We start from the raw sequence: 13,638 nt of genomic DNA, 5'->3' as shown, positions 1-13,638 counted from the left end.
GAGGGGGCTGATGGGAAAAAACTCTGGACAACAGAACAGGACAGATTCACACACATTTGTCAGTGTTCAGGAATGTGCTTAATCTTATTTCACACTCAAGTATGACACGTTTGATGAGCCAACGCGATTGTTCGATATGATTTACATATAGGCCACTGCGCTTTGGGAAACACGCTGACCTGAGGCCTAATGCCATTCTAATGTAATAGGACTGGTATATCTTATGAAAAATAAAAACAATTGTATTTATCATACTATTTTTCATAAAGCAGAAAACATAGGCTCAGTGCAGAGCTGATGAGATTTGAAAACACTTCATAATAAACCTGAGACCAGCTCCTCTGTGTCAGCGAGGACACTTAAAGGTGCAGTGAAAAGAGCAGAGACAGTGATGTCACGTTTATCAAACATGAAGTTTTGTTTATTTTCAGCTGCTTCTCAGAAGCATCATAAAAACGACCTTTATCAAAGGCATTTCCAAAATGAACATCATTCCACATGTAGATTATCTATTATAATGTATAACATTGTCAAACATGAGACATGAGGTCAAAGTTTAAATCAAATGGAATCATTTGAGATTTACACAGGGAGATCCACAGGATCAGAGGTTCAACAGATACTCAGTATCACACTTACGTTTCTCTCATCAACAATAATAACCCAATCTGGGTTTAACAGTCAAAATAACCCAATCTGGGTTTAACAGTAAAAACAGAGAGGTTTGTAAAACCAACACATGACAAATCTGTCCCAGAGGAACAAGAGAAGAACTTCTACAGAAGTACAGAGTCCACAGTGAGCTCTGATGAACCAGAGTCTCTTATCTTCATCCACACGTCCCCTCAGGAGCACCGGGACAGGAGCACGTCCCCACAGGAGCACTGGGACAGGAGCAGGTCCCTTCAGGGACAGGAGCAGGTCCCCACAGGAGCACTGGGACAGGAGCAGGTCCCTTCAGGGACAGGAGCAGGTCCCCACAGGAGCACTGGGACAGGAGCAGGTCCCTTCAGGGACAGGAGCAGGTCCCCACAGGAGCACGTCCCCTCAGGGACAGAAGAGTCATCTTCAGACTGTAAGTCCTACAGCGGTCTATGACTTCACAGACAGGGTTTAGTCCACACTCGGGTTTAGATGGGTTTACTTCGGTCTTGATAAGTTCTACCAGGGCCTCCAGAGCCCATTGCTTTGGATCTGGACCTTGCAGTGGTCCTTGTGCAGAGGGGAGCGTGGGGGTGTGACAGGGGGGCTCCCAGGGGCCTGTCCCTGAAAGTGTCCCAGCAGCCGCCTGTGGGCCTGGGTCTGCAGCTCACAGTGGGACAGGAAGCTGATGGCCTCCTGGACACAGCGCGTGTATCCTTCCCCAGAGGTCCTCATGCTGGGGACAGGGGCCGATTTAGGGGCCGCTTTAGGGGCCACCTGCATCTGCCAGGCCTGGAGGAAGGCCACGGTCATCTCCAGAACGTCGGCCTTCTCCTGTTTGGAGTCGGGCTGCTGCCGGAGGAACTCTGGGCCCAGCAGAGACTTGAGCTGCTCGATGCAGGTGTTGATCCGATCACGACGCAGTTTTTCAACCATCGGCTTTCTCAGCTACAGAGAGAAAGAGAGAGAGGACATTTAGTACACCTGGGTCAAAACATCAACACGTGTCATCTAAATCCATCAGTATTCGTAATCATAATCCATTGGAGCTTGGTTTACCTTATGAGCAGGAGCCATGTCCTTAGAGCAGTGCGCAGAGACAGTGGGAGCCATGGCAGTGGAGTCAGAGAGGAGCCAGAAGCTTCTGATGCCCGTCCTGAGTCTGTCCCTGCATTTATACTCCTGCCTCTGCCTCGGAGCGTGTGGGTCCTGGGTCCGCCGTACTTTCTCACAGTCCTTTGGCCAATCAGAGCCCTGGGAAGGAGCTGCCACACGATCAATGGGCTGTTTAGGGTCCCGGGACAAAGCCTGAGGGCCTCATGGGAGCAGGTGGAGTCGGCTGGGGAGGGGGAGGCCGGGGGAGGTGGGTCAGTCTGCATGGGAAAGTCCTGACCCCACAGGCAGGCAGGACGCCGGGGGTGAGGAAGGCACACGTGGGACACACTTCCACACAGGGCAGCGAGATATTTGAAGACATTCCAAGTTTGAAATATTTCAGCTTCAATTCAGAAAATGCTGATTTAAGTTTTTTGTTTGACGGATCTGTTCAGCAGATATTGTGATACGGTCATTTATCATTTAATATTGAACAAAACAATATCACATAAAGTCATTTGGTGACTTTTATGGTTATAACAACACTTAAAGTCATTTTGAATATAAGACAAATAATAAGAAACATTTGTCTACGTCACTTTTTGGGCTGTATCCAAATCATTTTCAAATATCTTTCTATATATATTTGTAAGATTAAATGTATATATGCGTGTTTCTTTATCTTTTAGATCTGACCAAACTGTAACGTGTATGTGTATATATTCAAAATCAAAGTCAAAGTATTTAGTATAAGTTTATTTTTTCTTCTTATTTAGCCTTATTTTTTATTTCATTTTATACTTTGCTATGGTATTTGTTGTTTCATGTTGCACTTTTTCACAGAAGACAGTTCCCAGTTTGTGAATCTTTTTTTTTATTCACTGACAATGGCAACAAACCTTTTTCTGATTGTGAAAAGTAGGTTTTGCCAATATTACACACATTTAAAACACATTTTTTTGGACAATTCCCTCTTCATTTATTCAACTTTATTTGTCAGGACGCCACAGGAGGCAAAAGTTGGGAGAGACATTCAGTAAAAAGTTAAAGGATTGGAATCTGAAGACACAAAATCATCCGAGCACAGACTTCTTAACCATTTCTCACGTGCCACTTTGCATTTTGACAGGTAACACACTTCACACGCCGCGTGGGGACAAAGCCAATACAGTCCTGAGCTCTTTTGAACTGTGATTTTACAATGTTATGTTTGTGGCAGTGGCAGTTGGTAAGTGTAAAACCTGACGCTTCTCACAAAGGGCACACTTGTGGACACACTTCGTTCACACCTCGCGCTCCTCCACTTCCTGTGCACCGCTCAGAAGGGCCCCGGGAATACTTCCTGAAGAAATGTAGACGTTCAGGGCCTTCTATTAATGTTGTTTGTGGTGGTGACTTTATAAAAACACTTATTAGTTATCTGTTCTTTTACTTCTGTACCTACTTTGTGTTGCAACATGAAATTTCCCCATTGTGTGGACAAATAAAGGCTTATCTTATCTTATTTATTTGATCAAAAGTGTTATTCACAATGTTTTGTTCATAACAATTGAGCAATAGCTAAATAGCTCTTTTGTACAGCTCTTTTCGTTTATTTCACTCATTTTAAAAGGCTCGTTTGTTGTATATTCACACCAGTTTGTTTATTTATTTAATCAATTAATTAAATTTATTTTATTTATTTTATTTATTTTATTTATTTTATTTATTTTATTTATTTTATTTATTTTATTTATTTTATTTATTTTATTTATTTTATTTATTTTATTTGAACTGGGACAATGCACGTTAATGAACATTTCTATGTGCCAGTAGTGTTGTAGTTTACAACTCTAGTCCCATGTGATATATAACATATAAATATGTCTGAGGGGACCGTGTACAAGTGCCATGCTTTTAGGGCTGCAACAGTTAATCGAGTAATCGCAACTAATCGACTATTGAAATAATTGCTAACTAATTTAGTCATGGAATAATCGTGAACTGAACATAACCAGGTCCTAAAACACGCCATGAGCTGAGAAACGGAGCCGTGATTCTGTGAAAATGACGTGGATCAGTGGAACTTTAGTCCATCAAACAGCTTCAGCTTCATCCGCTCAAATTCAGTCAAATCTTTTCGGCGCGTGACTTTTGTGTTCTCAACAACTTATCGATTAATCGAAAGAATAATTGCTAGACTAATCGATTAGTTGTAATGACTGTTAGTTGCAGGCCTACATCCATTCATAAACAGTTAAAGACTGCAGAAGTGCCAGAAGTTCATTCCCAATAATTTTCCCCATCGTTTTCTAAACATCTAATTGATTCATGCCAAAGTCCATCACATAATGATAGAATCCCACTGCGTTTGGTCAGAGACATGAGAAGCAACAAGTGTTGACTCTTTGTCTCTTTATAAATGCTGCTTAAAGGGGACGTCCCACAGGGCAGTGCAGGTGTCACGCTACAGCTCTAAATCACTTCAACACCTAATTCATATTTGATGTAAAAAAGTTTCAGACACTGACAATGAGGAAACTCAGTATTTGAACTGCATAACTCACAGCAACAAAGCCATTTTATTTATTTTTGTTTTAAATGCAGCTGTTCTTTTGTATGATGTAATTTGTTGTAGTTTAAATGTCAGAACCACCACTGACAGTAAAGATCAGGACAGATATTTCAGCAGTTTTATATAGATTTTACATTTGTTTACATAAGCGACTATAGAGCCAACATGGCTGCCGATGGCGTATCGCTCACACGTCTGCTATAAAACCGATATTACAAGTTTAAAAATACAACAAAAGCTAAAGCTGTGGTAACCAATGTCCACAATGCTGCTGTTTCAATTAGAAAATACATTTAAAAAAGCAAACAAAAAACATTTAAAACTTATACATACATTTTAAACAATCAAAAAAATCAAGAAAATCAGCGGGAAAATATTTTTTAAATAAATGTATACGTCCTGTTGTCATTAGTTGCCACATTTACTTTGAGTATGATTTGACTTGGATACAGCTACTGCATAATTGTCCGTAGATTTTATTTATTTTTCTCTCAAAACTATTGGTGCCGTTCATTTCTGTGACTCCCTCCTGGATGATGATAATTACAGAAGTGGTGTGTCAGATTTTGGGATCAGAAAGTCTCCGGCACAATCGCGCGGACAAACGCTGCATCTGGAGGAATGCATGACGTCGCCGGGTCTGTCACGTCTCAGGCCCATTACGAGGCACACTTCACCCCCCTGGCACACCCCCCTGCGCCACCCCCAGCGTGTCCCGGCCCGTCACACGCTCACGTCTTTAGTCCTGAGGGACGTGAGAGCCGCTGCGTCCCGCTCATTCCCACACTCCGCTCTCCTCCAGGACACTGCTCCGGGGCAAAGTGGGACAAAAGAAGTGTGCTCCCCTCTCCCTCTCGCCCTCCCTCTCGCCCTCCCTCTCGCGCTCCCTCTCCCCTCTCCCTCTCGCCCTCCCTCTCGCGCTCCCTCTCCCCTCTCCCTCTCGCCCTCCCTCTCGCCTCTCCCTCTCGCCCTCCCTCTCGCCCTCCCTCTCCCCTCTCCCTCTCGCCCTCCCTCTCGCCCTCCCTCTCGCCCTCCCTCTCGCCCTCCCTCTCGCCCTCCCTCTCGCCCTCCCTCTCGCCCCTCTCTGTTTCGTATAAGGGACACTCAATAAAGTCCAGGCTCGCCATCTGGACCCGGGGCCATTACCCAAGGACGATTGGCGTGAGAAACAGAGGTGAGGGGCCGGTGGGAGAAAAGTTGGTCAAGGTTTTTTTTAATTCATTTTTCGGTCACATTTGGACATGGATAAACTTGAAAGCATCAACATGTGTTATATAGGTTTACACAGAAGAAGCAAACTAATCTGGCTTGTGCCACTTTTCAAATTATTTGTGTTTATAGAAGTTTTTATATTTTTTTATTTTTGAACATTTTTGGGTGGTCCATAGGCAAAAAAACACACACAAAAAGTCACGTGTCAATCAATATACTTTAATGCATAATAAGACTAAAACCAAACTACGGAACCGCAGATTTATTTTCTTTGAACCAAATTAATAATATCACAATATTGATCCGATACCACTGAGTTTTGTGCTAAAAGGCATTAAAACTCCTCGATCAAGAACAACTTGACCTCAGGCATCATCTTTCAACCTCTGCTTGAACTATAGTGAAAAGTAAATATACATGTACCTAAAATATAATGTTATACAAAATAAATTAAACAAAATAGACTAAAAAACGTATTGTCTTGGTCAATATATCAATATTTGGAATCAATATATTGTTAATAATAATCAATTTACCAACCTAGTTTCAACATAATTCAAACTGTAGTGAGTAGAATATAACCTGTGACCATCAATTGCAATAAAAACATCATTATTTAAAACTGATAATTGAACTTTAATTTTTTTTAACCCTACCCGCTTTTTCCTTTTAATTTTTTTATGATATAATTTTGATGATTATTATTTATTTTTATACAATAATTTATTTTTTTCGTCCTTTTTTGTGTATTTTCTATGTTGTTATTGTAATTGATTGTTCATCTTACACAAAAAAAAGATAACTTAACATTGAATAACAATAACTGAAAATAACACAGATAAATCAAGTCTATTTGGTTCATCAATAATTGTGATTATTCAGCTCAAAACACAATCATGACAATTTCAGAAACTAAATCAAGTCGTTCCAATTCCATCTTTTTGTGGCTGTTTATATCCCAATAACTTTACTTTTGTCCACAGAAAGTTTGATTTCATAAAGTTATTAGAATGACAGAGAATGAAAGATTTCACTTTTCTTTTGTTACGTGTCTTTAAAGTGTCAATAATCATTATAAACACACATTTATAGACGTCATTGTGTCATCCCCAAACGCGTGGGAACGTGGGCTCCGTGTTCTTGAAGCAGATGTTTGCGGGGCCCGTTCCCACCGCACGATCCCGGCCCTCGCACCGAGACCTGGTACCGGGACCAGGATCTGAACCGGGACCGTCATTGTTGTCTGTGAATTATTCCACTCTCATTCACAAAGATCATTGTCAGGACGTCGCGCTGTGATTGGCGCGCTGCAAATCCCCGCGCCGTGATTGGTCGCAGAGTGTGAGAACTGCGTGTGGGGGGGAAGGGAGAGTGTGGAGAGCCTGGTGTGGAAGTTAAAGTCACACATTGGACGTGAGCTGAGGCCGGATGTGGACAAGAAGGACCACACTACCACGTAAGTATTTGTATATTTGTATATTTGTATATTTGTATTTGTTTGCTCGTCATACTTGTGTTTAGTAAAAGGGGCATTTACTGAGCAAAACTGTTCAAATTCTGATTCCATTTGCCATATTTTTTTAATCAATTATATTTTGCACTATGTATTTTGATCAACGGCACATCTTACACAATCAAATACATTTTTATAGCATAAACATTGCTATATTTATGCAAAAAGGCAGCAAACTATTTAGTATTCACTTTTTTTTAATGTATTTTTGATATTTATCACATTGTAGGGACTGAACTCTTACACAGTCACATCATGGAGACCTGAAATATTAAATACCACAACGTAAATACTTTATTATTAGATCAACAGCACGATTTAATGGGGTTAAACTATGGGTTAAAGTGTCTTTAATGTTGAATTAATCTTTGTTTTTTCTACGGTAGATTCAGGGCTGAACTTTATTGGAGAAATGAAGTGTTCCCCAAGCGTCTGTCCTGACGTGGGACCGGCTTCTGTCCTGACGTAGGACCGGCTTCTGTCCTGACGTGGGACCGGCTTCTGTCCTGACGTGGGACCGGCTTCTGTCCTCACGTGGGACCGGCTTCTGTCCTGACGTAGGACCGGCTTCTGTCCTGACGTAGGACCAGCTTCTGTCCTGACGTGGGACCGGCTTCTGTCCTGACGTAGGACCGGCTTCTGTCCTGACGTGGGACCGGCTTCAGTCCTGACGTGGGACCGGCTTCTGTCCTGACGTGGGACCGGCTTCTGTCCTGACGTGGGACCGGCTTCAGTCCTGACGTAGGACCGGCTTCTGTCCTGACGTGGGACCGGCTTCAGTCCTGACGTGGGACCGGCTTCTGTCCTGACGTGGGACCGGCTTCTGTCCTGACGTAGGACCGGCTTCTGTCCTCACGTGGGACCGGCTTCTGTGGGACCGGCTTCAGTGGGACCGGCTTCTGTGGGACCGGCTTCTGCGGGACCGGCTTCTGCGGGACCGGCTTCAGTGGGACCGGCTTCTGTGGGACCGGCTTCAGTGGGACCGGCTTCAGTCGGCTTCAGTGGGACCGGCTTCAGTCGGCTTCTGTGGGACCGGCTTCAGTGGGACCGGCTTCAGTGGGACCGGCTTCAGTCGGCTTCAGTGGGACCGGCTTCAGTCGGCTTCAGTGGGACCGGCTTCAGTGGGACCGGCTTCAGTCGGCTTCAGTGGGACCGGCTTCAGTCGGCTTCAGTGGGACCGGCTTCTGTGGGACCGGCTTCTGCGGGACCGGCTTCTGCGGGACCGGCTTCAGTGGGACCGGCTTCTGTGGGACCGGCTTCAGTGGGACCGGCTTCAGTGGGACCGGCTTCAGTCGGCTTCAGTGGGACCGGCTTCAGTCGGCTTCAGTGGGACCGGCTTCTGTGGGACCGGCTTCTGCGGGACCGGCTTCTGCGGGACCGGCTTCAGTGGGACCGGCTTCTGTGGGACCGGCTTCAGTGGGACCGGCTTCAGTCGGCTTCAGTGGGACCGGCTTCAGTCGGCTTCTGTGGGACCGGCTTCAGTCGGCTTCTGTGGGACCGGCTTCAGTGGGACCGGCTTCAGTGGGACCGGCTTCAGTCGGCATCAGTGGGACCGGCTTCAGTCGGCATCAGTGGGACCGGCTTCAGAGCAGGACCAGGATGAACATGTTTGTAGCGACAGGAACAGATTGGATCTGTTTTATGACTCATTATTATCAGACTGTGACACTGTGAATGATCTGGGTTTTATTGGATCCACAAATGTGCATTTTATTGCCTTAAATTCGAGAGAGTTCAGTTTAATTGTAATGTTTTGTCTCTGTGGAGAGTCTGTTGCTTTTGCCTGGAATGTGCCACAGTCATTAATAATGTTTATTTGAATTCATTCCAGGAGGTCTCATTTATAACTCTTACTATAGATGTACAAACTAATCACAAACCTTTTCAAACTTCAGACTTCTCTCTTGGCTCCGATCACCTTCTGCCTCTGAAAACCTCAAAGTGCAGATTCGTCTTTCCGGATGCTCAACTTTTCTTTTTATAACTCGCAAACTTAAAGGCGGTATGGACGATTTTCCGGCGATTTGAGCAGGTGGAAGTGCACATGCCCCTCCCTCGTGTGGACTGATACAACACACACGTGCATTTGTTTATTAGCGCAACGGAGCGCATCACATCTCTCGTCTCCCGTAAATTTCTGTCCACTTCTGCGTCAGCTCGAACTGTCTTTCTCCGTCTTCATTTTGCCCCGTACACTGAGGGAACTATATTATGATAGATCCATGCGCTTAGGCACGCGGAAACGTGGGGACGAGCCTGACGCGGCTGCAGGTGAGCGATAGGTGCGTTTTATGATTGATACGTGGCAGGACAAATGATTTATCCACGCCACGAGGAAATATGACAAAAAATTTGCTGAAAAAAATCGTCCATTCCACCTTTAATTTGGGAAAACTCTATGAAACTTTCCGTGTGAGTTTGCTTTATAAATGAGACCCCTGACCTATGATACTGTGGAGCTTTCCCGACAAAACAATCTCCATGGAGATGGAAAACATTTTAAATATTTGTTTTCCTTTTTATTCTTTTGTAGTGCTGTGTGTGACTGAAAACCATGAAAGTGCCTTAAGAAAAAAGTATACATTAGATATATAATGTATACTGTGATAAAAAGCCCTCTGCTGTTCGTGTGTGTGTGTGTGAGTGTGTGTGGTGTCAGACTTGTCATTGTTGTCCCGTGTTATTGTTTTTTGTTGTTTTTTGTATTGTTTATTGTGTTCTTACAGAATGCTGTACATGTTTCATCCAGTAATGTTTTTATGACTGCTGATCTTTTAGTTTTTACTAGACCTAATTGTAATGTATATAATGTAAATGTATGTTTTGCTGTGGCATTTTAGCTGGGACTAGAGTTGGAATTTTTAACACATTTATTGAACTGTTTATTATTGTGCCAATTAAAAAAACCTAATAAAAATATAAAAATGCTTTGATATGTTCTTGTTTTAACTTGAGTCACACTGCCCTCTGGTGGCCACTTTGCATGTATACTGTTCATTTTACGTGACTTGCAGGTTCTGTCCATAAGTCATCATAGTTTTGGGGTCAAATTAAATAAAATAAAAAAAAAATAATAATAAATAAATCCCAAGAAACTAGAATCAAGGCTGAAATGTTGAATTACAGACACAGTATAAGATTTAGTCTGAATTTAATACATTTCAAAAAAAGTGTTTTATTTGGGCATTTTAACGGTTCTTCTTTTGTAGCTCTGGTAAAGTCAATATTAAATAGAAAATCTACTTACATGAAAACAAACAACTGTTTTTACAGAGGGGAAAAGAAACAGGCTCTAAACTGTTTAAAAGCATAAATTCAAACAAACATAAAACCACGTAGCCGTGTTGCCCATATTCTAGAGATGAGAGAACTGTAAACAGATATGAAATGTTGGCCATAGCAGAGTGCATTATGTACATGGATTGTCACTGCAGCAATAAACACTGGCTCAGACACACGCACAGTATATACATGAGTTTAAGTCAGCTTCATAATGATGATGTGTTTACCAAAGTATATTCTTACTAATACCATTAATATACAATCCAGTTGATTGAAGTGTTTTGTAGAGCATCATAAACTGATGGAAAAACTAAAACGTAATATAAATGAACTTTGGTTTATCACAGAACAAGGATGAAAATGTGCATCTTGGGGCTGGTGGTTGGATGGTCATAAATGTAGTGGCTCCAAACTGTTGAATGAAAAATAAAATGCAGTACATTTTGTATAATAACAAATATACAATACTATCAAATACAATGTGACTGATCAGTGCCTTTTTAGAGGAGGGTCGTGGTCCTGAACCATCTTCCAAATATTAAAATAAAACTGGTTACTGGTTTAACGGTTTGGTATTGGCTTGGTCCTGGTTTAATTCTGCTCTAGACCCATTGTACTTCTGGGTTAGTCCTGGTTCAGACCTGCTTGGTACTAAGCATAGTTGGTAAAGCTTTCTGAACGTCATATCCCACAAAAATCTAATCTATCAGCTGTTATTTTATTGTATTAACTCAAAATCCCTCATGAATGTATACAGAACTATAGGCTTATTATTGCAGCAGCCTACCAAGTATTCAATCTTCCTAGTGTTGCCACAAGTGGGCGCTGCTCCACTGCGGTTTACACTTCCTCTTGCCTGTCGCCCTCCTACAGATCAGAACACGAACACATTTGAATTCTGGGCCTGTGTTTGAAATCAAATGAGGAGACAACATTCCAGGGTTCATATTTGGAACATAGTTAGGGCTTTATTAATTCTCGGCTAGTTTCCAAAAGCACATTCAGCGACAGTTGGACAAAAACAGTTTTAGCAGCGGGGGAAGAAATTGAGAAGAAATCTGTCAACTCCACACACTCCATGCATTCAGCTTAAGCTTCACATTTCCACATGTTCCAGGTTCAAACAAACAAACAAACAAACAAACAAAAACCATAAGAACCTATAATCACAAGGCAGAAATGTGTTTAAGATATACGACTTTAATAACTTATTTCAGCAAATGTGTTTATGTGGGCATTGAATTCACTGCTTTTCTCCTTTGATGCTCTGGTAAAGTCAACGAAAAAACAAAAAGAAAAGACATTTTAAATTCCAGTTACATGAAAACCGACAAACGTTTTACAGACATAGAAAAATAACCAATGAGACAGGATCCAAACAGTTTTAAAAGCAAAAACCCAAACAAAAAGATAAAACCAAACGCCACTCATAGTTTAAACGTTGCACCCGAATATTAAGAGAGGGGGACAAACCGACTGCAATTTAAAGTATTTCTCCAGCAGTCTGTCGTGTGACACTTAGTTGATTTGTTTAAATTTCCTTTTGGAGTTAAAAATGTTTTTGGTAGACGAGGGAGACCGAGCAGTGCATGAAGAAAAGAAATGGACTTTTGTTAATGGCTTGAGTGAGTCCTGGTTTTGTGCGAGTTGTTTTTGGAGAGAGAGAGAGAGAGAGAGAGAGAGAGAGAGGGATGGAGGAGCGGGGTTAGGGCACGGAGTTCAACACGTCCTGTAGGAACGAGTCCGGGTCCGGGATTTCAGAGAGCAGACCTGAAACAGATGCGGATGAGGATTACACAAAGACAAACTTATCCACAGCTCTCAGCTCACAGTTATGGTGGTTTGTGGACACCTCAAGTTCTAGTGTTTTCTTAGTTTAGAGTTCATTTGGTTTGTTACTGCGGCAATGCTGTAATCCTTTTATAGACCTGGTTTAGTTCTCTTTTAGACCTGGTTCTGTTCTCTTTTAGACCTGGTTCTGTTCTCTTTTAGACCTGGTTCTGTTCTCTTTTAGACCCGGTTTAGTCCTCTTTTAGACCCGGTTTAGTCCTCTTTTAGACCCGGTTTAGTCCTCTTTTAGACTCGGTTTAGTCCTCTTTTAGACCCGGTTCTGCTCTCTTTTAGACCCGGTTCTGCTCTCTTTTAGACCTGGTTCTACTCTCTTTTAGACCTGGTTAAGTCCTCTTTTAGACCTGGTTCTACTCTCTTTTAGACCTGGTTAAGTCCTCTTATAGACCTGGTTCTACTCTCTTTTAGACCCGGTTTAGTTCTCTTTTAGACCCGGTTTAGTTCTCTTTTAGACCCGGTTTAGATCTCTTTTAGACCTGGTTCTACTCTCTTTTAGACCTGGTTCTACTCTCTTTTAGACCTGGTTCTGCTCTCTTTTAGACCTGGTTCTGCTCTCTTTTAGACCTGGTTCTGCTCTTTTAGACCTGGTTCTACTCTCTTTTAGACCTGGTTCTACTCTCTTTTAGACCTGGTTAAGTCCTCTTATAGACCTGGTTCTACTCTCTTTTAGACCCGGTTTAGTTCTCTTTTAGACCCGGTTTAGTTCTCTTTTAGACCCGGTTTAGTTCTCTTTTAGACCCGGTTTAGATCTCTTTTAGACCTGGTTCTACTCTCTTTTAGACCTGGTTCTACTCTCTTTTAGACCTGGTTCTACTCTCTTTCAGACCTGGTTCTGCTCTCTTTTAGACCTGGTTCTGCTCTTTTAGACCTGGTTCTGCTCTCTTTTAGACCTGGTTCTGCTCTTTTAGACCTGGTTCTGCTCTCTTTTAGACCTGGTTCTGCTCTCTTTTAGACCTGGTTTAGTTCTCTCTTAGACCTGGTTCTGCTCTCTTTTAGACCTGGTTCTGCTCTTTTAGACCTGGTTCTGCTCTCTTTTAGACCTGGTTTAGTTCTCTCTTAGACCTGGTTCTGCTCTCTTTTAGACCTGGTTTAGTTCTCTCTTAGACCTGGTTCTGCTCTCTTTTAGACCTGGTTTAGCCCTCTTAGACCTGGTTTAGCCCTTGTGCAAGTGGCCGAGCTCGCTGCACCGCCGCACTGTCCACATACAGACCCTTGTAGTCATCTCCTTTGGATCTGGTGGTACTCAGAAAGCCAAAACTTTACTACTTTAATTATTACAATAATTACTAATGATAATATTGTACTCAGTCTTATCATTAGGTCCAGCATGTCATATTAATTTGCATATAACTATATATATATATATATAACTATATAACTGCTGTTAATAAGAGTGTTTACTTTTGCCACTATTATTATTATTTTGTCTTATGTTATTTTATTTTTTCTTTCTATTTCTTATTAAGAATATGAGAGGTTTTGTCTTTAAGAG

The 13,638-nt window shown here is 42.2% G+C and overlaps 2 protein-coding genes across 11 annotated transcripts in view; both read right to left on the bottom strand.

The window, feature by feature from the left end:
* Positions 1-1,034: 1,034 nt before the first annotated feature.
* LOC140362386 (transcription factor HES-5-like) lies at positions 1,035-1,786 on the bottom strand. The gene is made up of 2 exons (XM_072448489.1): positions 1,702-1,786; positions 1,035-1,590 (listed from the first exon to the last, which is right to left on the bottom strand). The coding sequence occupies exons 1-2, from the start codon at positions 1,753-1,755 to the stop codon at positions 1,162-1,164; spliced, it is 483 nt and encodes a 160-aa protein (XP_072304590.1). The 5' UTR covers positions 1,756-1,786; the 3' UTR covers positions 1,035-1,161.
* Positions 1,787-11,478: 9,692 nt separating this feature from the next.
* ubr4 (ubiquitin protein ligase E3 component n-recognin 4) overlaps positions 11,479-13,638 on the bottom strand; it is a 49,518-nt gene continuing 47,358 nt past the window's right edge. For all 10 annotated transcript variants that reach the window (XM_072448740.1, XM_072448742.1, XM_072448741.1 and 7 more), the window contains one exon: positions 11,479-12,068. In XM_072448740.1, the coding sequence (XP_072304841.1) occupies positions 12,004-12,068 (65 nt within the window). In that variant the 3' untranslated portion in view covers positions 11,479-12,003. The remainder of the gene's footprint in view (positions 12,069-13,638) is intronic.

This window comes from Eucyclogobius newberryi, unplaced genomic scaffold, assembly GCF_026437365.1.
Source record: "Eucyclogobius newberryi isolate DKJ021-1_F unplaced genomic scaffold, fEucNew1.0.hap1 SCAF_17, whole genome shotgun sequence".
Taxonomy (NCBI): Eukaryota; Metazoa; Chordata; class Actinopteri; order Gobiiformes; family Gobiidae; genus Eucyclogobius; species Eucyclogobius newberryi.
This window is presented reverse-complemented; position numbering and strand designations above follow the sequence as displayed.